We start from the raw sequence: 26672 nt of genomic DNA, 5'->3' as shown, positions 1-26672 counted from the left end.
GGCTGTACGAATCTGAGGAGGGTGGGTTGAGCTCCATCAGCTCCAGCTCCCCATGTGGGAACATGAGAGAAGCCTCCCACAAAGATGGTAAAACATCAAACATCCAGGCATCCCCTGGGCAATGTCCTTGCAGATGGCCAATTCTTTCACATCAGAAGCAACTTGCAGTTTCTCAAGTCGCTCCCGAGACAGAAAAAACCCCCACTGAATTTGAGGATATTCAAGGAGAGCTTGATGCATATTCATGTTGGTTGGAGACCTGCTCATCTTGCCGTGGAAAAATGCATTTCAAGGTTTTATATGGAGGTTCTCCTTGAATTTAATGTTCCCCTCTTTCTAGATAGATGTAAGAGCAAGATGGAAGGTGGATGTGGAGAGAGTAATAATCTTGCTTATTAACAATCAAGTCATCCCCAGATCAGCCCAGAACATAAGTTGTATAAACCTCTTAGTCTGTATCGAGAAAACCTAAAAGAATCAATGGGGAGGCATCAGTTTTTCCACTCAGCCATTCCAAAAAGGCCAGAAGCACCACCTTGACAGAGAAAGCTACTCACACCAATCCGTGTTTTGGGGGGGGGGGCACTTTTTTTGCTTTATACATGGCTATATATGATAGTTTCAAACATATCTCACACAGAATTTGCTTCTCATAAAAGCAAAGCATTCTTTACTGCAGGGCTGGCAACTGAGGAAAGCTACCAGGTAGCATCTGTCCCAGGAAACCTGAAGAATTGTGTATATGTTTTCAGTCCATACCCGGGCCATTCTGGGCCTAGGAGTGGCCTTTTTTTAATCACAGGAAGAAGTGAAGTTTAATCTCTCTATGCTTCAGTTATCTGACCTGTAAGGTTATAAGAAAGAGTGCCAGAACTCCCCTTTATTATGTAAACTGCTTTATCATCAACTTATCTGGAATTATGAGCTACTCGCACATTCGACTGTGCTGTAAGAACTGCATAAATCATCTCTTGAAAGTATAATCAGTGAGAAAAATTATACTTTACAGATTTCAGGATGCTTTGGCACATCCTGAAATTTGACCATACAGATAAACAGAAATAAAGATGGCGAGCTAAAGAAATGAAGGCTGCAAAAACCTATATGATTTATCTTGTCAGTGTCTTGTAAACAAAATACTTTATAAAAAAAAAGGTTCAACTTTTCAAATTTCAGCTGTGCAGAAGGACAATTGGTCCAAGAGGAAAAAAGTGAGCTGCAACTTAAAAAACTAACTTTATTAAGTGTATTGCTCTTCTGTGTAATTATAAAAGTTAAAAAATATTACTCCATGCCCAGGAGCACTACTTTTTCATTACTTCTGGAATTGTTTGAAGACTTGAGGCAGATTTCTCAAAGTAAGAAGGAGGGCTTAGCATGATCCAAATTCAAATATCCATTTCTCATATTTTTCGATGTCCAAAGCAGAGACTGATTTTGAAACTTTCTTTAAAGCCATTTCAAAATCTTCCATTGTGGTTGGCATATGCATTTCATCTTTGGAAAGGTTTCTGATTTCTTCTGGTGTCAAGCCTTCGATCCGCCTTCTCATAGCCATTAGCGAAGCATCCCTGTTGGTGTGAAAGTTTTATGTGCTTTAATGAGAATATTCGGCACTTAACTGACACTAAAATAATGACTTATTAGCAGTTTTTAAAAAAACTCACATTCAATATGTAATTCTACTTGGATGAAATATTTTTTTTCAGAATATCCAGCTGGAACACTTGTAATAGTGCAGGATGGATATGATCAGAATCCCTTTGCTAAAAGATTCCTCTTTAATGATTTACATCACATTTTAATTCACTAGTGAGGAAGACTGACTTTTACCTTAAGTATATTATTGTTTATCATAACCTTAATATATATTTGAATGTAGGTTTGAATAGAAAGCAAATACATAATTATTCTGAACGGTTTTCAAATGAACTTGTTCTCTTGCATTTATATTCAGACTTACCGTATATACTTGTGTATAAGCCGGGGTTTTCAGCCCTTTTTAAAGACTAAAAAAGCCAACTCCCTCAACTTATAATCGAGTCAAAGTTATTTATCATTTTACTCTATTATTATGATTATTATATTTCCATTATTTTACTGTATTATTATTATTACATTTCCATTATTTTACGGTATTACTATTATTACATTTCCATTATTTTACGGTATTATTATTATTATTATTATTGTTGTTGTTTTTCATTTCCATTATTTTACTGTATTATTATTATATTTCCATTATTTTACTGTATTATTATTATTACATTTCCATTATTTTACTCTCTTCATTATTATTGGAAGCATACGTAAGCACATTTACATTGAAGGAGGTTGGAATAATGATTTAATCAGAGTTGGACAGTCTTATCTTAAATTACAGTTTTATGTAAATGTTCAAAACATTTAACCTACTGATGCTTCAATTAATGTAATTTTATTGGTATCTATTTTTACTTTTGAAATTTACCAGTAGCTGCTGAATTTCCCACCCTCAGCTTATACTAGAGTCAATATGTTTCCCCAGTTTTTGTGGTAAAATTAGGTACCTCGGCTTATATTTGGATCGGCTTATACTCGAGTATATACGGCAATTCCCCTCCCCAATATTAAATTCATTGGTCTTCTCTATCTTCACACTTAGGAAAAGAGAAAGTATCCTACTTCACTTGCAAAAAAGCATTCATGAGATCATCTCTAATGTCTTGACCTAGGCTCTTTTTAAAATAATCATTTTGAGAAAATTGTGAAATCTGATCAACTTCAAAACTTGGGCAACTTGTGGTTGTTGACCTGGATATCCCATCAGTTCTTACTAGCTTAACCTATGATGAAGGATGATGACAGTTGCAGTTTGAAATCTGTAGAGTCCCCTTTATGTCACAAGTAATGTCTGGACTGTGACAAGCATCCCAACTGAATTTCATTACCATATGTATGGATGCTTAGAACTGGGGCTTGGTGAAAATGGCATAAGAAGTACTGCAGTCTCAGCATACCTGCACACGTTGGTAATGTCGGCCCCAGAATAACCATCCATGTTCTGTGCTATAGTGGGAAGATCAACGTCGCCGGCAAGCTCTAATTCTCGCAGGTTTATTCTCAAAAGCTCCTCTCTACCTTTGGCTGAAAAGAGGACACAAAAACTATAAAAATGTAATACATGGGGGGAAAAGAGTTAAGTTTTTGCATTACATATTAGGTAGAATTCCGTAAAGTGGAAACTGTTTTGGGTTATAACCGATATTCATTTTAAGTAAAACATAGAGGCTTAAAGACAGACTCTTAAAAATAGGCTTAACTGTACTTCTTGTCATCCTAAAATCTCTGTAAGTGCAATAATTCAAGTGTACTTTAAAGCTGTCCTTATAAGCACAATGGGACCAACAATTCATTTGCCTAGAAACATATTTTGCCCAGATTCCTCTTTGAAGTCTTTCTTTCTCCTTGTTCAATTTCTTATGAATGTCAACAGCTAAGACAAGTTTGGCGTTCAACATTCAGGAGAGAAAAAATAGGAGTTTTATTGAAATATAGCTCAATACCTGATGGTAAAGGAATGTAAATTCTCTTCTCCAATCGACGTCGTAAAGCTTCATCGATATCCCACGGAAAATTGGTAGCAGCCAATACCATAACCATTTTTGAAGGATCATCATTTTCCGAAGTGCCTCCAACACCTAAAGCAAAAAATAAAGAGGAAATTGAAGGAGAGACAGAAGGTTACACAGGATCATATGCCTGAAAATATTTCCACGTAATAATTATCAATGTGGATTTTAATTATTCATACTCATGGCAACATACTTGTGCTGAACTATCTGAATAAAGGGCACTACTTAAAGGGGCTGCTCACCTACATTTAGGGCTTTGTACTAAACACCTGGAAATTAGTTCCACTGAAACTAGTGATACTTAGATAATAAGATAATGGTCCAGGCTTTAGCACAGCTGGTAAATCACCAGCAATGAAAAGCTCTACCAACCAAAAGATTGCCAGTTCGAAGTGCTGGGTCAGCATGAGCTCCCGACTGTCAGTCCAGCTTACTGTTTACCTAAGCATTCTGGAAACAGCTTGAGCTGTAAGTAGAAAAATTAGGTATCGCTAAAACAAGCAGGGGAGGTATTTTACAACACCATAAATAAAAAGAGCAGACACTGCCTGTTGACCAAAAAGGAAGGAGTAAGTCTTGATGCCTCTTTGTCATAGAGGAAGGAGTGACAGTACCTCGCTGTGGCTGGATTCGAGAACAACCTCCAAAGGCGCCAAGGAAGCTGGACGTCGAACAAATATACCTCCTTTCTATTCTGTCTGTCTCTGTCCTGTCTATCCAAAATGGCATTAAATGTTTGTCATGTATGTGTACTGTGATTCACCCTGAATCCCCTTGGGCAGAATATATATAAAGTGTTATGTATTTATTTGTATTAGATATACAGCTTATTCTTTAAAAAGTAGGGATGGAACTATTCAGCCCTGTCAGAAGGTGAACACATATTATTTATGAAATTTCTATCCCACCTTCCTGCATGTGCTCCCTGGGTGAATCGGAAGCATCAAGTCCTAAGGGAATTCACATTCAAGGTTGCTGCCTTTTTGGCAGGTGCAGCCCCACCAAACAGAAGGATTTTAGGAATTCTGGAGAACAGACAAGGACGTATGCTGATGCCTCCAGCCCCTTTTATCCTAGCACTAACATATAATGTAATAGGCTTCTGGCAAAATTCCTTGCTGCCAGGAGAGGGATGGAGGCATCACTGAAAACTGTCTGTGCTCCAGCACCTCAGAAATACTTTGAGTCACCATGTGGATATTTTTGGGAATACATTTAAATCCTGACACACAGTCTGTAATATTGTTGCATATCTAGATCTACAGTGTTTAAAAAGATGGACCTAATTAGAAATTGCTATCTCTGCAACTATCAGCCGCCTATGAATAAAAATGTCATCCTTTGAAAGGATTGGGCATAGAGTTTCAAATGATTGCCTTTAGATGTTTCTCTCAAAACACAAACAGCCCCCTAGCCTCAGTCATTTGCAAGATGGCAACCCTACATCATAAGGCTTAATGATATACTCTCCATTTGTGGAGTTACTGTTTTTTTATTTGTTTCTAGCTCAAAATGGTTAGGAAATCTTGGTATCTCATTAAACCTTTTGTGTAATTGTAACATGTTGCCATCATAAAATAAACTGTTTCCATGATTGTGAAACACGCTGTATAATTCCAGCTTCCATAATTGCATTTTGACATGTTTAGGTAAGTGGGGGGAAGTAAAAAGGCAAAAAAACAACAAGCCTGTTGCCAATGAAACAGTATTCTGAATGCAGTGTAACTAAGCTTGTTTACCATCCATTTGAACAAGTAATTCTGCCTTCACTCTTCGACTAGCTTCATGCTCCTCAGAAGTTCCCCGACGGCTGCAAATTGAGTCTATCTCGTCTATAAATATTGTTGTTGGTGCATAGAATCGAGCCTGGTAACATAAGAAAAGAACATTAAACTATTTCAATTCATGCTCATTATAGTATACTAAATAACACAATGGCTTTTGACTTTTTTTTTTTTGTCGTGTCAGGAGGAACCTGAGAAACTGCAAGTCGCTTCTGGTGTGAGAGAATTGGCTGTCTGCAAGGACGTTGCCCAGGTGATGCCCGGATGATTTGATGTTTTATCATCCTTGTGGAAGGCTTCTCTCATGTCCCCACATGAGGAGCTGGAGCTGATAGAGGGAGCTCATCCACCTCTCCCCGGATTCGAACCTGCGACCTGTTGTTCTTCAGTCCTGCCGGCACAGGGGTTTAATCCACTGCGCCACCGGGGGCTCTTATGACTTTGACTTATGCAATACATACATTTTATCTGTACTGAATTAAATAGCATACATTTTTAAACTAACTCTGAGCAACAGGCATTGGAAGGGAAGACATATGATCAAAGTTCAGAAGTCACCAAATAGTTTTGTTTTCTATATTATTAGAGTTGAATATAAATTCAGAGACCAATTTACATTCAACTCTAATAATATAGCAGTTAAAACTGTTTATAACAGGACAGTTCAGTATGAGATCCGGTGAGAGGCGGATGAGCTCCCTCTATCAGCTCCAGCTCCTTGTGCGGGGACATGAGAGAAGCCTCCCACAAGGATGATAAAGACATCAAATCATTCGGGCGTTCCCTGGGCAACGTCCTTGCAGACGGCCAATGCTCTCACACCAGAAGCTACTTGCAGTTTCTCAGGTCACTCCTGACACGACAAAAAATAAATAAAAATATGAGATTGGGATTAATATTCTGCTGCTAAAGTTAGAGTGGGGAGTATGATGATTTTAATGCATCATATAACCCTTAAACTTCTACTGAAGTCAAGGTGTGTGTGTGTGTGTGTGCATGGATGTCTATATTAGATTCAACTTCACTGAAAACCAGGATCAGTATTCAAAAGCTAAAGCAGATCACAAGTATATAAAATACCTATATAGAAAATTTTGGTGGGGCTTCACATGCTACATGTTATTGCATGTCATATCCTCTTCAGATATGACTACAAACAAAAGGAAATGTTGGTCATTGGACCTGATGCAATTAAGATAAATGAGGGGGAAAAGGAAGCATGGTTTTCCATAGAGTAAAAAAGCAACAAATTGAAAGTTCTAAAAAATGTTTCAGCTAAGCTATCCTGGAGTTACACAACCTATTATTTCTCTGAAAAATTCCAAAAGAGTAACTAAATCACCATTTCAAATAAGAGACGGACAAGTTTTTCAGATTCTCCTCTGTATTTCGAAGTGAGGGTTGATGAAGATACGTTGAAAAAAGTTGTCTTGCATTCAGTAGCTACAGCTTTTGCGAGGAGAGTTTTTCCAGTGCCAGGAGGCCCAACCATCAAAACACCCTATTCGAAAGGATAAAAAAAAAACACAAATGCACTGAGAAAAGGGTCTGCTTAAAATGTCTAAACCAAATTACAAAACAGAGGGTTTTTTTCATCAGAAACATTTTAGTAGCACAGTTTTAGCTTCAACAGTGAAATTGCATCTCTCTCCTCAAAAGTCTTCTTATATCTTGGAATTTTGCTCTAGAGGGCTATGAAGCCCTTGGAATAAATTTTTATCCACAAGGAAGGATCTAGAGATTGAGAGAAAAAATCAGTTGTGCATGTCTTCTAGAAATATACTTTTTATGTTCAGCCAGCCTTTCATGTTTGCTGAGATTAGGGGTGCAGGACCCCTGCAAAAAATTTTAAAAAGGAAAAGACACTGCTATAATTTTTAAGTCTTCTAGCATGACTCTATGGTCAACCTCCACTGGGAGCTGACTAGAGAGACCAATTTGCTACCGGGCATAATTCAAAGTACTGGCTTTAACCTATAAAGCCCTAAACGGTTCTGGCCCAACTTACCTGTCCGAATGGATTTCCTCCTATGAACCAGCTAGGATATTAAGATTGTCTGGGGAGGCCCTGCTCTCAGTCCTGCCTGCATCACAAGTACAGTTGGCGGGGACGAGAGACAGGGCCTTCTCAGTGGTGGCCCCTCAGCTGTGGAACGCCCTCCCTACAGAAATTAGATCGGCCCTCTCCCTGCTAGCATTTCGGAGGAAATTGAAGACCTGGTTGTTTGAGCAAGCATTTGAATAGGCAGTGTAACTAATATAGAAATATGGAACAATTGGATGATGAGACTGGATCTTGATTTTAACTATGAGACAATATGAGATGTTGATGCTTATTGACTGTTATAAGTGTTTATCCTTTTAAATGCTTCTTAAATGTTTTTATCATATTTTATGTATTGTATTGTGGTTGTGAACTGCTCTGAGTCGCCCTGAGGGCTGAGAAGAGCGGTATAAAAATGTAGTAAATAAATAAATAAATCTCTAGAAATCTCTAGGCTGGCAGGATTTGAAGAAGCTGACCTTAAGAGTTACAGTGGAGAGTCTAGGGATTTGCAGAGAGTATTATTTTATTTATCTGTAAATAATCAAATCCTGCAAATATGGAAGGACAAGTGTAATTGCTCTTGATTAAATAACAATATTGAATAAATTAAATATTTTACTTGCTCCATTGTTGTATCTTAAACACTGTATTTTTCCAAAATAAAGACTGGGTCTTATATTACTTTTGCTCCATAAGGAGCATTAGGGCTTATTTTTAGGGGATGTTTCATATATTTTTTTACATACAATAATCTACAATCATGTCATCTTTTTCTGGAACACTGTCATACATCTCCAAACCCCAGATTCCAGTCTGAATTTCTTACAACTCAATTTCCTGTAGAACCATTGCCCCCAATCTCTCATGTCCAGCAACAGAGGTCTCCCTATGAACACTTCTTGCCCATGTAGCCTGCCTGTACATCCCTTACAACACACAGTGTATTGAATTATGAAGATTCATATTAGACACAACCATGGTCATTTGTTACCATGTGTGTACATTATTTGTGCATTTGTGTCTGTACTTCAATTGGTCATTTGGCAATAAGTCTCTAATTCATCAGTTAATACAGGAGTTTACCAAATTAGATAAATGGAAATAAAACTAATACATCAAAAAAAGTGAAAATTACCTTCCAAGGCCTTCTAATGCCCTTAAAGAATTCTGGCATCCACATAGGTAAAACTACTGCTTCTTTGAGTAGCTTTTTAGCATCCACTAAATCTGCTATGTCATCCCTGATGGAAAAGAATATAAAAGAAATTAGTCATTTACTTTGCAATTCAAGTGCCTCACGGACATTGTGGTTTAGGCAGTAATAGATAATTTCTCCCTACAAGTTCTACAGCAGAATATCAAATGATTTTGTCCTGGAACTACCTTCACTTTTGGAAAACAAATCTGCTAAAATATACTTGGATTTTGTTCTGCATTTTCTTTATAATCAGAACAAAGAAATTGCCAAATTTCAATGAACAGATTAAGAAGCGATTAATAATTATAGTATTATTGATTCTGGTAGCAGACAGTTTATGGGGTAGCTTATTTTCTGCATATATACGCCTTTTGGTCAACTCAGCTGAATGTTGAAGGGATTGCCAGGTCTAATAAGCAAAATTATTCAATTAAACACAATTTACTACAATAGATCCCACAAGCTTTGGACTATGCCATAAGATCACTTCTTTCTGCAAGATGTGCAATTTGTTACCAAATTGAATTTACTTTTTAGTGAAATACTAGATATTCTTCTGAGAAGCCTTTCGGGTTCATATACAAGCCACCTAAATTAAAGCGATGAAAATGGCTTTTACTTACCATCGAACATTGGGATTTTGGGAAATTATATCTCTTTCCAAAGCTTCCACCAAGTCTTTATCATACCCTGTACCATCAAATTTTTTCTGTTCAGGTTCTGAAATATCAGATGAGGACTTATTCTGCATTACAAACAAAATTTGTTTGTCAATCAGGTATCACATTTTCAAACTTTATTTAATGCCTATGTAATTATAACAGAAGTGGTAGTGTAGGGGAATTTATATTTTGGGTCCTGTCTGATGAAGGGCTTTGGGCCCAGAAAAAGCCATTCTTTTAAACAGGAAGTGACCTAGAACTCAATTTCCTGTCACTGTCGTTGAAAAAAATGGTATTTCTAAAGGCTAGTGAGGAAAATACTATGCCCTCCTTCAAAAAGCCATTTTGGGGGAAAAGGAGGGGCTACAAAATTGATGCTGCACAGTATGTTCAGTTTCTAGCTTGCATTTCCCTCAGCCCGAGTTTACAGACACATATAGATGTAAATACCAAAACTACTTACACTGAAGGAGACAGGATTAACTATGCTAGGCTTCTCTAAGGAAATGTTAACCTAAGCCTTATACTTCAAACTGTGAGGATGTTCAGTGCATGCAAGAGTGCCCAATAGTGAGAGATCCAACTGAGCACCTGTAAGTATTTAAAATGTTAGGTTTATGTTTGTGAAACTCACTTTTTCGTCTTTGCCTTTATTTTGAGGATCCTTTTTGTCCCGGCCACGGACCACTTTGGCTTTATCATTTGTGTTTCGGGAGGAGGGGCGCTGAGGGACTCTAGGGGCTGCACTCGCTCGGTTGTTTTGAGGCTTGCAGTCACTGCACTGAGCGGACTGACGTTTCCGGGGTCCTGGTGAAGATCTGATTATTTGGAAAATAAAGGGGGGGGGGGGGGGGAGGAAAACAATAAGCACACAAGGTATTTATCAGCCAAGCTAAAACACAAACACTTCTCACATACAATCAATTGTATAAATAGATTCACAAGAATCTGGGTATTTGGCCCTATGAGGCTCTAGAGCAGTGTTTCTCAACCTGGGGGTCGGGACCCCTGTGGGGGTCGCGAGAGGGTGTCAGAGGGGTCGCCAAAGATCATCAGAAAACACAGTATTTTCTGTTGGTCATGGGAGTTTTGTGTGGGAAGTTTGGCCCAATTCTATGGTTGGTGGGGTTCAGAATGCTCTTTTGATTGTAGGTGAACTATAAATCTCAGCAACAACAACTCCCAAATGTCAAGTCTATTATCCCCAAACTCCACCAGTGCTCACATTTGGGCATATTGAGTGTTCGTGCCAAGTTTGGTCCAGACCCATCATTGATTGAGTCCACAGTGCTCTCTGGAGATAGGTGAACTACAACTCCCAAGCTCAAGGTCAATGCCCACCAGACCCAGTATTTTCTGTTCGTCATGGGAGTTCTGTGTGCCAAGTTTGGTTCAATTCCATTGCTGGTGGAGTTCAGAATTCTCTTTGATTGTAAGTTAACTATAAATCCCAACAACTACAACTCCCAAATGACAAAATCAACCCTCCCCAATCCCATATGGGGTATTTGGGCATATGGGGTATTTTTGCCAAATTTGGTCCAGTGAATAAAAATGCATCCTGCATATCAGATATATTACGAGTCATAACTGTAGCAAAATTACAGTTATGAAGTAACAATGAAAATAATGTTATGGTTGGGGGTCACCACAACACAAGGAACTGTATTAAGGGGTCGCGGGTCGCGGCATTAGGAAGGTTGAGAAACACTGCTCTAGAGCATGGTTCACAACCTGTGGGTGCCTTAGGGGTTTTGGCCTACAACTCCCAGAAATCCCAGCCAGTTTACCAGCTGTTAGGATTTCTGGAAGCTGAAGGCCAAAACTTCTGGGGACCCACAGGTTGAGAACCACTGCTCTGGAGATCTCTTGGGAATTACTGTTCCTATAAAATTCTAGGTACTTGTGCAGGTGGCTCCCAATTCTATACAAATGAGACCACATATGAACTTGTTTCCAGCCCAGGGACTATGTTGCAGAATGTACATCAGGGTAGGCTGACTTTCAAGATGTAGTTAAAGGCAGTAAATTATTTTAATGAAGGGATGGGAAGTGTGTGCCCAGTGGACTTCATGGAGCCTGCCATGTTTCCTCATGAACTCACTCAACAAAAATTGACCTAAAATGGCCAACTATTTAGCCAGAGACCCCCAGGGATGTAAGTAGGCATTTAAAGTTATTGTTCGCCCCTGTCCCCAATTGTTTTAGACATGTAGTAGTCATTTTTTTTAAACTTGAAAGGCCAGGTGGGATAACCATAGAAGCCTATTGTGTAATATGGTGCAAAGGTGCCCCTCAGACCATCAGTAGCTGCTCACCTATTTTAAAGTAATTGCAGATCTACTTTCACCTTTCAGTGTCTCTTACCTACGTTCAGCAGGTACAGGCAATGACCAGACTTCTCCATCATGAGCTGGTAATTCTTGTTGTGCAGCTTTCAAAGGAGTGCCATCTGATTTAAAGATTTCGACTGTTTTCATGATATCCTTCACACGCTTAGCTTCTATACTTATGTCATGCTTCATCTGATTAAAATAGTGAAATGCAAACATATATATATATAGTTAACTTTTGGAAACATGACATATTAAAATGTACATCTCTTTAACTGGCTACATACAAGTAGAAGAAACCTTCTGAGAAAATGCTATATGTAGAGCTGTTCACGTCAAACTAGTTTGTAGGAAATTGACTAGATCCCTTTATTAGGACTAATTGTAATTCCACAGTAATGTGGAAGCTTTTGAATTTTCCAAAATTACTTTAGGTGGTGAGAACTTGAGGTGGGTGTGAATACAAGAAACACTAGAGTTCAAAAATTTGCTAGATGTTTTAAACTATGAGATCTGCAGTAAAGTTCAGGTCCAAGATGGAAAGCACAGATTTGATGAAGTATAGGGAGCTGTAATCAAAATGTGTCCAAAACTCACTGAAACCTCAACCAGTGAAGCAAAAGTGTGCTTCTATCATTGAAAGGAAATTCAGGAGTCAAAGATGGCTAGACTTTCAAAGGGCAGAAAATAACATTTGAAGCTTCTGCCTCACACCCTATGCAATATCACATCTATGGCCCATTCTATTCCAAACCAACCTCAGGAAGTAGGAGGGTGAAGATATTACAACCAGAAGTCTTTTGCACCTTCACCACCTGCCAGTTCATAATGAATGTCTGATTCTGTGAGTCTTCAAAGTCAGATCATGCAAGAGGAGCATGACAGATTAGAACATTTGCCTGTGTTGTAGCACTGAAAAGTTCCCTAGTCATTCCACTCCCTCCTACAGATCTGTATGGTTCTGCATATTCTCAGAGTCAGGCATTCAAGAAATAACTGGCTCTATAAAACACAGCCAGCTGCTGTTGACAATGTGGAATAACTCTGTCTTTTTCTGAAAGAGGCTCTGCAGTCTACTGCACCATTACTCCTATATCTATATCATCCTCCCCCAATCATTTAAACTTGAATTTGAACACAGTTAAACAAATAACACAAGGAAAACTAAAAAAAAAAAAAGTGCAGCTTCCAAGGACATTCCCAGTCTGGCTCCAGTTGCCCAACCCTGGTGTATAGGGATGCCTGCTGGGATGAAAACAAAAATGATAAATTCCCATATCTAGATACAGAGACTGGTGGCAGCTCAGATCTTTGCCTCTAGTCATAGGCAACATGCAAAGGTTGCTGAGGCAGCGGCTTGAGGAATTCATCACCGTAAATCCCTGGGATTTACAAGCAAATGATTTTATGGCTGTAGCCTATGCTAGAAAGTCTGAAACATGTTGTATTTGGAAAGTTATGTTAACCTGAAAGCATTCTTTTATACTGAAGAGCATAGATTACTTCCTTTGCTAAATTTAATTTAGACAAAAGGTCAATCAAAGAAATTTAGTTTACATCTTCTATAGAAAGTGAAAGCAATTAAAATCAGCAGAATTAAAGGCACTCACCTGTTGCCATTTCTGCTGCAGATATGCATCTTTGACAGAAGAGAAGTATTTGTTCATATGATCAAGTACTCCTTGGTAGTAGACCATTGCAGAATCATAGTTACCCAGCAAGGCATATTCACGGGCGAGTTTTAAATTCTCACTCATCATGACAAGACTCATGGGCAACATAAGCTGCAGTAAGTGAAGATAAACATATGTGAGAATTCTAAGATAGACAAGCTTCAACATGATTCAGTAAGCTTGTAAAATATGACAGACAGTACAACAACAGAAAGGTTAAAGGAAAGGGTATTGCACTGAACATTATGCTACATTTGGGTTTAATGCAGAACATAAACTAATCTTATTACTAGAGGATAATTATATTATGATCAAGAGCCGTATCTTTCCAAAACAAGACATAATGACATCTACTGAGACGAATGCAATGATAAAATAGCATGAAGTACTTATTACACATTAGGTATGTTAGGTATTCTTTAGAACACGGCTTCTTCAACTGTGGGTCCTGACGCCAAATGCACCCTCCCAACTCAATGTTCGGGTCCTGAAAAATTTGGTAACAGGGAAAGTTTACTGAACATCACTCAGACATTTCAGACATTTACCCAAACATGTCATACAGTGTTTAAAGTGGAATCTGCAGAAGATGTTTCAACTGTATTTAACAAAAAAGAAAAATCAGCCTGTTTAGCAAGCCTTGCAAATGCTTTTTTGTTATGAATAAATGTTTGATCTTTATATCTATTTCATTGTTTGGGCCAAAATGGGTCATGAGTGGAAAAGTTTAAGAAACCCTACTTTGGCATATCCTTTAAATAGTTTGACTGTTCAGAAATCTAGATTTTGCAAATTTCCTGTATGTTTGTCATAACATAATTAATAAGCTAGTATAAACTGAGTAACACAATAATTAAACTATAATGGGCAATGGTGAGACACCTGGCTCCTCTTTTTTATATGCTAACCCTTTGAGCAGAGGATTTGAAAGCATATTTTTCCTGATGTTACTTTTTGTCTTGCTAATATAAAGCATGGTTTTTTATGAGAAAATATTTACAAATGCAGAAAAGATTACACTGCTTGGTTCTACAATAATTGCTATCAGCAGACTCAAGGGAAGTTTGTAACTAAAGTTTGGAAGCTGTTTTACCAAAGATTGCCACAGATCACCTCACATACACTGTGCTTTATACTGATACATGCATTGTGAACCACCAAACATACAATATTTGACTTGCTGGAAGCGCAGCATGTGAGACAGCAACAAGGTGCTTTTGAACATAAGTATCTAATAAGAAACTGACATACAGAGGGTATTTTGTTGTAATCAAATATTTAGAAATAAGTTTGCTTCCCTGAGGAATGTCAACTATGTAGAGCTATTCATATAAATTATATACATTTTATCAACATGAGCCACTTAAACAAGAAAGCGCATTGTGCTTGCTCAGACTGTAATTTCTTAAGAAAAATCAGATATCGAATGATAAGCTAAACAGTATCTAACTTTTAAAGTTATTTTTAAGTTTCACTAAAATTTCTAAGTGTTTGAAACTTTGTTAGCTCTAGAAGTATCAATCTTTGCGAACACTACATATTATATAGATAGCACTTAGCATTTTACTAGAAGGTCACTCTTCAGTTAGCTTTAAATGTTACAGGCTTCTGTTCTATGCCCTAAATAAAATAATCCCATTACCATGGAAGAGGGACTTAGCATGGAATTGCCCTTAAACTAAATGCAAGATAATTATTAGAGTTTCTGCAGTGTGTTCAGCTCAAAAGTGACTTTTGCATCTTGTTCTTCTCATTTCTGCTTATTTACAGATAAGCATGAGGAAATACATCTCAGAGAATGCTCACAACTGATAAGCTCTCTGTCACACACATACTCTATGTTCTAGATATGCATTTAAAATAAAGGCCAAAACTGAAACGTTTTAACACAATGATCTGTTGTATTCTAAATTGGAAAGTGTTGTTTTCAGAGCTGGTAGGAAATCAGTTCATGGTGTTGTCCACAAATGTCAAAGCTCACTACAGAAAATATTTTTGTCATAGAACCTAAACAAATAAAGGTTACAGTCATATTGGTACAAATAGTGCGTATGGAATACATTATAGCCCTCCCCTGCTTTATTTTTTTTCATGACAAGATCGACTTGAGAAACTGCAAGTTGTTTCTGGTGATAATACAGATTACTGAAGATTTTGAGATGACAAAAGATCAGATGAATAGGTAACAAATCTGAAAAGGCATAAGCCTAATCTTTTACTCTGAACAGAATGAAGGTAGGTACCACAGACAGTGAGAAGAGAGTCAATCGTACAGGATCATGAAAATATGGATACAGATAGAGAAAGTAATAGAAATTAGCTACTGAAGCTATTTCTCTGTGCACTAGTTGGATTTATAGCAAAGGGAGAGAAAGAAAACTTAAGACAGATTCTCATGGTGCATATCTAAAACATATTAGCTACATATCAGAGTATATAGTCTGACATGGAAGAAAACATAGCCACTAGGTTAGAATGGGAAGAGTTATAATGCCTATCTAACATGCTTCCAAAAGTTGTGTGTAAAATGTTTAATATTAAACAAAATTATTATACAGTGCAAAAAGGAAATAAGAACTTGGAAAGTTACTGTTTAAATCAATTTCATATGGTAACTTGTTATAGTGGGCATATTTTGATAATTCAGTTTGTTTCAGGCAAAATTGCTCATTACAGTACGTATGTTTTTAACAAAGACGATGGCCTAAAACTGTGGGGAAATTTCCAAAAATAAAAAGAATGACAGTTTTCCCAAAATAAAAAAATAATCAGGAAATGTTACATGTCAAATAGGAAAAAGGAATGACATCAACATTTTACAATACGTACAAAATATTAAATATTAATCACTTACTGGCTTTTAAAAAAATGCCTTACAGACATAATTTTTGTAAAGTGCTACTTTCAAAATGGAAACAAGGATCCAGAAAAACGTATCAGTAGAAACTAAACTACACAAAATTACTGTTTTGTTCAGTTTTGTGTGTTTTTATAAAACAATCCATCTAATTTAAAGAATTCTGTCATTCTGTGTTCTGACTGTATATCCTTTGCCAAGTCAAGTTCAATTCAGTATTATCTACTTCCTTTATTTTCTGAAAGCCTGATAATTTTAAAGGTTTTATTAGATGCCCCCCTTTCCATTTCTATGCTTTTATTTAAAATACGCAAATGCAAGACTCATTTAGAAGCTGTATCTAAAAACAGAGATCAACTGAAGACTTGTCATTACTTGCTTAATTGTTCTCGTGATACTGCCAAGCTTGTAACTGCAACCAGTTTAGTCATCAGTTTGTAATAGCAAACAGGTGTATCATGTGTAAAAACCTTTCTTACTATCCCAAATGGGATGGGCATACCAAGCCACCTTGTCTCTCTCCTGAGGAATCTGTACAAGGACCAAGTCGCAACAGTCAGAACTGACCACGGAACAACAGACTGGTTCAAGATTGGGAAAGGCGTACGGCAAGGCTGCATCCTCTCACCCAACCTTTTTAACTTGTATGCAGAACACATCATGCGATGTGCGGGGCTCGATGAATGCAAACTTGGGGTAAAAATTGCTGGAAGAAACATTAACAACCTCAGATATGCAGATGACACCACTCTGATGGCCGAAAGCGAGGAGGAGCTGAGGAGCCTTCTAATCAAGGTGAAAGAAGAAAGCGCAAAAGCTGGGTTGCAGCTAAACATAAAAAAAACCAAGATTATGGCAACAAGAATGATTGACAACTGGGAAACAGAGGGAGAAAACGTGGAGGCTGTGACAGACTTTGTATGTCTAGGCGCATAGATTACTGCAGATGCAGACTGTGGCCAGGAAATCAGAAGACGCTTACTTCTTGGGAGGAGAGCAATGTCCAGTCTCGATAAAATAATAAAGAGTAGAGACATCAGACTGGTAACAAAGATCCGCATAGTCAAAGCCATGGTATTCCCTGTAGTAACATACGGATGTGAGAGCTGGACCTTAGGGAAGGCTGAGCGAAGGAAGATCGATGCTTTTGAGCTGTGGTGTTGGAGGAAAGTTCTGAGAGTGCCTTGGACTGTGAGAAGATCCAACCAGTCCATCCTCCAGGAAATAAAGCCCTGCTGCTCATTGGAGGGAAGGATACTAGAGACAAAGTTGAAGTACTTTGGCCACATCATGAGGAGACAGGAAAGCCTAGAGAAGACAATTATGCTGGGGAAAGTGGAAGGAAAAAGGAAGAGGGGCCGACCAAGGGCAAGATGGATGGATGGCATCCTTGAAGTGACTGGACTGACCTTGAAGGAGCTGGGGGTGGTGACGGCCGACAGGGAGCTCTGGTGTGGACTGGTCCATGAGGTCACGAAGAGTCGGAGATGACTTAACGAATGAACAACTATCCCAAATGTCGGAGAATCCACAGAAATCTTGGATGTCTTTCTTTAAACAAAAGTTTAAAGAAGAAGTTTGTCATCTACATAACATTTTCTAAGGCAATTTTGATAAGGAGTAGGCCAAGAATTTGGGGAAACCTAAGTTGATGGCACCTAAGTTATCACAAATCCTGAACTAAAATGAGTTCAAAATCTGACAAAATCTCCCTCCTCCCTTCCTCCAGCCTTTTGTAACATCTTGCCTCATGAGATCTGGTGACCTCAAAGATTTGCAATGACAGAATATCTGTTTTGCTTCTGGACAAATACATTTCAAGATATTTGCAGGATGTGTGGATTCATTTCCCTATTGGGTATATTTCAAAGTCTGATTGTGATGACAAATAATTGGAGTAGGATGACAGAGTATAAAATGGAGATGTAGCTAAGCATTAATTTCTGCTAGCTAGTTGTGATATCCTCTCTTACTGTAAACAACAGAACATAGTGTCCTCAAGCCCCATCCCAGAGAGACGTCCCAGAAGAATACCATGGTTGATGGTATTGAATGCCATTGAGAGGTCCAGGGGAACCAGCAGAGACACACTTCCCCTATCTATTTCTGTTCGTAGACCATCCAGCAAGGCAACAAATGCCGTCTCAGTTCCAAAACTAGGCATGATAAACTGTATCAGGCATGATAAACTGTATCTATATTGCTTGATGAAATTATGTAGTGAATGTATAACAGGGTCCTCTTAGCAAAAAAAAAAAAAAAAAGGGGGGGGGGTTTGCCAAGGTTATCAAGAAATTTGAATTCTGGCATTCAAACACACAGTCCAATGCTTAAACTATTTACAACACACTAGCTCTCCATATTTTGTTATTTACCTTTAACCATTTCTACTTCTGACAGTTCCCCCCCCCCCCCTTCTAAATCTTTAGGATATATACATTGCTGTTTTCCAATACTGTCACAATAATGTGGCAGATTTTTGAGATCTGCCACACTAAGACTCTTAATTCTGTATTTAAAAATAAAATTCATTGAACTAGGGTTTTTCCCCTATGACAGGGACACATGACATCTTAAAAACATCTCTGTTGTGAATGTTTATAGCCTGAATCTAGTCATCAGGCGTAATGCTTTCTAAACTGAATCACTGTGGTGTGACCTGCAAGGGTGGAGAAATTACACCTGAGTTTATTTTTAATCAGAGTTAATTACAAAACAAAATGTTTGGCATGTAATCTACTGCAGCCAGAGTCCCCAGAACAGTGCTGTGTTCCTGCCTTCCATTGATTTCATTATAGAAAATGTTATTACAATTGCCTATGAGTTGAAAAGTTAAAAAACCTACTAACATTAATGGTTAGTGAGTTAACACTTTCTAAGTAAAAAAGCTATCCTCCACATATATGTCACTGTTTAAAAGCAGCACAAGAGAATTGAACTGCCCTGAGTTCCCTTCGGGGCTGAGAAGGGCGGTATAAAATATGGCAAATAAATAAATAATAACAAATTCTAGCATATCCTTGTTATAAAAATGGCCTAAGTAAAGGTAAAGGTTTCCCCTGACATTAATCAGATCTAGTCAGGTTTGACTCTGGGGGGTGGTGCTCATCTCCATTTCTAAGCCAATGACCAGCATTGTCCATAGATGCTTCAAAGGACATGTGGCCAGCATGACTGCATAGAGTGCCATTATCTTCCCGCAGAAGTGGTACGTATTGATCTACTCACATTCATATGTTTTCAAACTGCTGGGCTGGCAGAAGCTTGGCTCACAATGGGAACTCACCCCGCTCCCCGGATTCAAACCACCAACCTTTCAGTGAGCAAGTTCAGCAGCTCAGACCAGTGCGCCACCAGGGGGCAAACTTCCACTTAATCTTAACAGCATTCACTAAAAATAGAAAACTATGGAAACTATGTAAATTTTTTTAAAGTAGCACCATTTATGAAGATTCAACATCTCATTAAACCTCATTGAAAAGGCAATGTTCAGTTAGGTGGTTTTTTTCCCCTACCCTCATTCTTTTTTTCCTTTCTTTCTTTGTCTTTAGCCCCACAAACTAGAAGACATTCTTTGAATTCTAGCATTTATCAATGACTGCTGAACTTGCAGGTCAGAAATCAATCACATACTTCTCCCCACTTTTCCCAATCTTGTATTTAAACTGGAATTTTTGATTTGCATATTCAATGTAAATCAGACATGGGCAAACTTCGGCCCTCCAGGTGCTTTGGACTTCAAAAGCACCTACCGGTTGTTAGGAATTGTGGGAGTTTAAGTCCAAAAAATCTGGAGGGTCGAAGTTTGCCCATGCCTGATGTAACTGAACAGGTATTCTCTGACAGCAGAGCCAAGGAAACTGTACTTTTCTCGTTATAGTCTGACTTCCATCTGTGAAGCTTATTTCCAAAATGTACCAAAACAATGGGGAAGTTGAATTCTCTTGACTTCATCTCCTGTAAATTGAGCTATCAATGAGGGCTGGCCATAGGGGACGACAGGACTTTAAAGCAGGCATAGGCAAACTTGGGCCTTCCAGGAGTTTTGGACTTCAACTCCCACAATTCCTAACAGCCAGTAGTCCAAAACTCCTGAGGGCCCAGGTTTGCCCATGTCTACTTCACGCCCTTGTCATCACTTCATACTTTCATCAGAACAGCTAATAATCCTGGCAAATGGTTTTGGCCAAGCCTTAAAAGATTGTAACCTGCTTCCTCAAAAGAGGAAATCCATCATATTACTGGCATCTCAAGATCAAAGATCAATAGCTTCTACCTCTCTCTTGAGACAAACCCAACTCAAACTGTACAAAGCCGTGACACAACCATGTTAATGCCCACCACAGCTTCTGCAGCCTTCCAATGCTCTATAATCCCAGCTCCCATAGTTAGGAGCTAACTACTAACAGGAGCTAGTTAAAGGAAGCAGTCAACCCCCCTGTTTAAACAGCTCCACTGGCTGCCAATAAGTTTCCGGTCTCAATTTAAGGTGCAGGTTATCACCTACAAAGCCCTAAACGGTTCAGGACCTACCTATCTCCGCAATCACATCTTCACCTACAAACCGGCACATACCCTAAGATCAACTGGGAAGCTCTTCTCTTGTTTCCACCGCTATTTCAAGTGTGGTTGGTGGGGACAAGGGAGAGAGCCTTCTTGGTGGTGGCCCCCAGCTCTCAAACTCTCTACCCAGGAAGATCAGACTGGCAACTACTCTGTCCATTTTCCACAAGGACCTAAAAACTTGGATGTTCCGCTGTGCCTTTGACTAGGCAGTTCACCAGAGAATTGGCCTGATCTTACCAAAACTCCTGAACTTTAGTTTGCCCCTCTGCCCTGTAATCCTGACATTTTAATGTCTAAGGACAATTCCCTCCCAGCCTGGCCTTAGTGAATTCTGCACTTTCCCTTGGTTCTATTTAGGAACCACTGCACAAACTCTGAGCCCTTTGAATTCAGCACCTATTACCGTTTAGCCATTATATTGTTTTAATGATGCTTGCTTTGTTATTGTGATATGTTTTTACCTGATGTTTTGTTGTGATTTTATTTTATTTTGCTATGTATTAATCTATATTCTTTGGGCTTGTCCATTTGTAAGCCACCCCGAGTCCCTTTGGGGAGATGGAGGCAAGGTATAAAAATAAGGTTGTTATTTTACTTACACAGAAACACAGTATGTCACAGCAAATGAAATATATATGCTGGATTTCGTATCACAAAATCACAAGTCTAACACTTCCCAAGCGTCTAGGACTGTGTGATGTATTTTCAAATGATGCTCGCAGATCCAAGTAAGGTGGTCTTTTGCAGTTGACAGATCGTGATTTTGTCAATGTTTATTATTTCCAAATGCCGACTGAGATCTTTTGGCATGGCTCCCAGTGTACCAATCACCACTGGGACCACCTGTACGGGTTTATGCCAGAGCCTTTGAAGTTCCATTTTGAGATTGTGATAACGGTTGAGTTTTTCCTGTTGTTTTTCCTCCATGCGGTTTTCACCCGGTATGGTGACATCAATACTCCAGACTTTTTTCTTTTCCACAATTGTGATGTCTGGTGTATTGTGTTCCAAAACTTTCTGGATTCGAAAATCCCACAGTTCATTTTCCACTACCTTTGCAGGTTTATGATCCCACCAGTTCTTTACAACTGGCAGGTGGTACTTATGACATAAATTCCAACGAATCGTTTGCGTTGTTTTTGTTGTTGTTATTATTATTAGGTAAATTTTCCCCCTGACATTTAGTCCAGTTGTGTCCGACTCTGGGGTGTGGTGCTCATTTCCATTTCTAAGCTGTAGACACCTCCAAGGCCATGTGGCCGGCACGACTGCATGGAGCGCCGTTACCTTCCCGCCAGAACGGTACCTATTTATTTATTTGTCATGTCAGGGCAACCAGTCAATTATATTACATATCTAACAGAACAAAGCAAACAAACAGACAAAATACAGAATTTGTGAGTTTGGTAGTTGATTAAATGTCCTTTGACCAGTAGCTGGCCACTTAGAGTGCTTCCTTCCAAGTCGCCCAGTCCTCTGTGTGCCCAGAGGGGAGTCTCTCATTTGGTATCAGCCATTGGTTGAGGTTCTGGGTTTGAGCCTGCCACTTTTGGACTCTTGCTTGCTGAGGTGTTCCAGCTAGTGTCTCTGTAGATCTTAGAAAACTATTTCTAGATTTAAGTCGTTGACGTGCTGGCTGATACCCAAACAGGGGATGAGCTGGAGATGTCTCTGCCTTGGTCCTTTCACTATTGGCTGCTATTTCCCGGCGGATGTCAGGTGGTGCAATAACGGCTAAGCAGTGTAATTTCTCCAGTGGTGTAGGGCGCAGGCACCCCGTGATAATGCGGCATGTCCCATTAAGAGCCCCATCCACTGTTTTAGTATGGTGAGATGTGTTCCACACTGGGCATACATACTCAGCAGCAGAATAGCATAGCACAAGAGCAGATGTCTTCACTGTATCTGGTTGTGATCCCCAGGTTGTGCCAGTCAGCTTTCGTATGACATTGTTTCTAGCACCCACTTTTTGTTTGATGTTCAGGCAGTGCTTCTTGTAGGTCAGAGCACGGTCCAGAGTGACTCCCAGGTATTTGGGTGCGCTGCAATGCTCCAATGGGATTCCTTCCCAGGTGATCTTCAGAGCTCGGGATGCTTCTCTATTGATCTACTCATATTTGCATGCTTTCGAACTGCTAGGTTGGCAGATGTTGTTGTTATTGTTATTATTATTATGATGGGATGTAAAATGCATTTGCACTGTAGAGTTAATGAAGTTTGACTCCACTACAACTTCTCTGGCTCAAAGCTATGGAACAGTGAGGGGGAGGGAGCTGCACTCTTGGGCAGAGTAAACTCAAGGCCCTGTACAACTTACTACCCCCCCCCCCCCCCCCATTCTGTAGCCTTGAGCCACGGACTCGAACTGCATTAACTCCCCAGTGTGGAGGCGCCCAAGGGAGGCACGAAGAGCAAGTTGTGAAGCAGGAAGAAAAGGCGACTGGAGTTCAAAAGGAGCCTTTTGAAGAGGGAGGGAGGAAGGGAACCCAAAGAGACAGGCGGCAGAGAGAGAGAGAGGGAGGAGGGAAGGCGGTACTCCACTCACGCGTGTTCCTCGGAGTCCCTCACAGCGGCGGCAGCGGCGACAACAAAGGCGGCCACAGCGACGCCACAGGCCCCCTCATCGCAGCAGCACCAGCACCGCCTCCCACCTACTCCGCGCCGAGGCAACGGGAGCGCGCACGTACCCACGTCAGCTCGCCACGCTAAGCTCCGCCCACTTACGTCGCCCGTCTCTACTTCCTCCGCCGCGGCCGCTTCAGACTGCTCTCCCTAGTCTGTCGTGTTTACTTTCTGTATGCCAGTCGGCTGTCTCTGACGTCACGATGGGGTGGTTCTACGCATGCGCTCTCTTCTCGCTACTTTTCCTCTGGAGCCACAATAGCAGAGCATCCTTTGACAACAGTCATTTGGTGTTACTAGCAAAGCAGGGGTTAAACCAGGCCTGGGCCAACTTGGACCCTCCTTCCAGGTGTTTTGGACTTCAGCTCCCACCATTCCTAAGGGCCTGAGGCTGTCAGGAATGGTGGGAGCTGAAGTGCAAAACACTTGGAAGGAGGGCCCAAGTCATGCCCAACTGCTAGGCCTCTATGTGTTTTAGGCCTCAACTTCCAGAAGCCTCAGGTTCCTTGGCCAATGGTTAGGGCTGCTTGGAGCAGAAATCCAAAACCCCCGAGTTTGGGAAATACAGATGATAGAGCTTTTGTCTCCCAAGGGACAGAGAGAAAAGGAGCTCAGTTGGGATTCTGCATTTTATTGTGTGGTATTGTATTTTTGGGCTTGGCCTCATGTTAGCTGCCCGGAGTCCCTATTGGGGAGATGGTGGCAGGGTATAAATAAAGATTATTATTATTATTATTTGAGTCCACAGCAGACAAGATCACTCTGCTGGCTGTTGTATTGGATTCACACGTAGGACACTTCCCAAGTGTCTAGGACTGTGTGATGTATTGGCAAATAATGCGTGCAGATCCCAGTAAGATGGCCTTGTGCAGCTGGCATATAGTAATTTTGTCATTGCCGATTGTGTTTAAGTGCAGGACAAGGTCTTTAGGCACTGCACCCAGCGTTCTGCTCACCACTGGCATGAGAAGGCATGGTAACACATAGTTATTGGAATCTATTAATGTCCGTCCATCAAATTAGTTGGTCAGCAAACTATGGACAGAACATTATCAAGGTTTCCAAGCAAACTCATGTGAAACCCTTCCCACTGCCATAGCCCTCTCTACCTTGCAGTAAGAAGAAAGAGTGAAAGAAATTAGGCTAAGTTTGAAAATATTGTAATCTGATTAAGTTTAGAACTTGATTTCTGCTTAAGTTGTTTCTTTTTAAATTTTATTGGTTGCTGGTATGGATAACTAATGTAGTCTGCCCCCCACCTACTTTCCAAATGCTTCCAACTACAAGTCATGGCCACAAACATTTATTTAAATAATTATAATTACTGTACGTAGCCAGCCAGGTTTTACAATATTTCACACTCAAAACAGTCCAGAGCCTGATCATCATGTATCTGATGCTACATTGAAAAACTACATATAGCCAAATCTATGTTCTGTTGAGTGAAAAGTCCTTTTACATACTCTGTTCTGCACAATATCTTTCCCTTCATGGTGGCAATGCCAAAATTCTTTCCACTATTGTTGGGCCTACTGTCTTATAACCCAATTTTAACATTATTATACGGGCAGTCCTAGAGTTACAAACATCCGAGCCACAAACAACTCATAATTAAGAATGGGGGGAGACAGAAAGTGAGAGAAATCTACTCCTCCTGAAAGACTTATCATGGGGGAAAATTGTCTCCACTAAGGCTTATTATCAATCCTTGCTTCCACAAGAAGTCATTTTTTTCAAAATCCAATTATCATAGGGAAAGAAGGTGAGGTGAAATCTTCTGAACAGGGGCACAGATAGCTAAAGAAACCTTACATGGGGTGTTAAGCCTTCCCTATGCTATCCAATGTCTATATGTGTGCGCGTATGTGTGTGGCTGGAGTTACAGTTAAAAATGGACCTGTTCCAACTTACAAACAAATTCAACTTAAGAACAAACCTACGGAAACTATCTTGTTCACAACTTGGGGATTGCTTGTAATTCAGTTTGTGTTTAGTTCTAAAACAAGCAAACTAGAGTGTGGCCTTTCTTATGCATAAAACACAACTGGATAAGGGTCAGTGAAACAAATTAAATGAACAGGATGTATGTATTCCAATTCAACACAGAATAGGAAGACCAAATAAACATACTTTCAGTCAATATAAAATTATATTTGATTAGCAGCTTATTCACTGAATTTAAATTTTATTATTCCAGCAAACAGTACACTAGAGAAAATTGGAAAGCATTCCATAAAACATTGAAAGAATTCAATGGATTATCAAAAAGTTATTACATGCAAAAATAGGCAAAGATGGTTCTGTCAAGGCACTTATCTCAAGCTCCTTTTTATAAAAGTGAAATGTTTATCAGCAGAATGTTTACAGTATAAAAGGCATATATACAAAATGCAATATAAAAGTAAACTTGAGCAGTGCCTTTCACGGGAGAGTATTTTAAGGCGTTTCAGATTTTTACTAACAGATGTTGACCCAAGCCTACCATCACTTCACTTTGGTGTTGTGTTCAAGCAAATATTGTGATTCGAATACCAGGGCTATTTGCCACCAAAATTTGATTGGTACCTTGGGTAACAGCAGCAGCATCTATTAACCCATTCACGCTGCATTCTCTAGCAGATGTACAGTATCAAAGTCCAAATAAATCATTCTTCATTAGAATTTTGCACACTGCAACAGTGGATAGTTTCAAAAAAACAAAAACAAAAACCCCACCTTGAAGCTTAGTCATACATTCTACAGATTCTGTTACAAACAAGGTAGACAAATATCCAGCAAGAGGGCCTGCCCTAGTAACAGAAAGAAAGGGAACAGTACAACAATATTTACAATACAATTACATGATTAGAGAAGATTTTATAAATACAGTGCATATGTATATATGTGGAAGAGCAAAACAGTTAAAACGCTTAAATGAAATGGCTTATTTGGAAACCCAATGTGGAGTGATTATATATTTTTACGCTTTTTCCAATCTCACTCCAAAAGCAAAAGCTGCAAAACTGAAAATAACAACACAGGACTGAGATTTCTATGCAGAAAAAGGCTGGCTGTGGTGACAGCATGTACTGCTTCTGTAGTAGAAACTACTTTGAAATAAAGGAGTTCTACACATGAACAAAAGGAAGCACACTGTTTTTGATTTTGAAACCTGCAGTAATACAATTGACTATACATTATTCTTTCTTTTTTCCAAGCACAAAACTTGGAAGTAAAATTTCAGGACACAAAAAATTTCAGGACACATAATGTGGGCTACTGCTAACAAAAGTTGAAATAAACACTGAAGAGAAAAAGAGAGTAGTTCATCAAGGAT

The 26672-nt window shown here is 39.3% G+C and overlaps 1 protein-coding gene across 1 annotated transcript; it reads right to left on the bottom strand.

Annotated features, from left to right (window-relative positions):
• Positions 1 to 1217: 1217 nt before the first annotated feature.
• Positions 1218 to 23421, bottom strand: KATNA1 (katanin catalytic subunit A1). The gene is made up of 11 exons (XM_060753542.2): positions 23280 to 23421; positions 13249 to 13422; positions 11673 to 11830; positions 9940 to 10123; positions 9267 to 9388; positions 8581 to 8686; positions 6741 to 6899; positions 5354 to 5480; positions 3546 to 3680; positions 3000 to 3126; positions 1218 to 1571 (listed from the first exon to the last, which is right to left on the bottom strand). The coding sequence occupies exons 2-11, from the start codon at positions 13417 to 13419 to the stop codon at positions 1373 to 1375; spliced, it is 1488 nt and encodes a 495-aa protein (XP_060609525.1). The 5' UTR covers positions 13420 to 13422; positions 23280 to 23421; the 3' UTR covers positions 1218 to 1372.
• Positions 23422 to 26672: the final 3251 nt, after the last annotated feature.

The sequence above is a fragment of the Anolis sagrei genome, chromosome 1 (genome assembly GCF_037176765.1).
Source record: "Anolis sagrei isolate rAnoSag1 chromosome 1, rAnoSag1.mat, whole genome shotgun sequence".
NCBI classification, from domain to species: domain Eukaryota; kingdom Metazoa; phylum Chordata; class Lepidosauria; order Squamata; family Dactyloidae; genus Anolis; species Anolis sagrei.
Note: the sequence above shows the minus strand (reverse complement) of the source record. Positions and strands in the feature narration are given on the sequence as shown.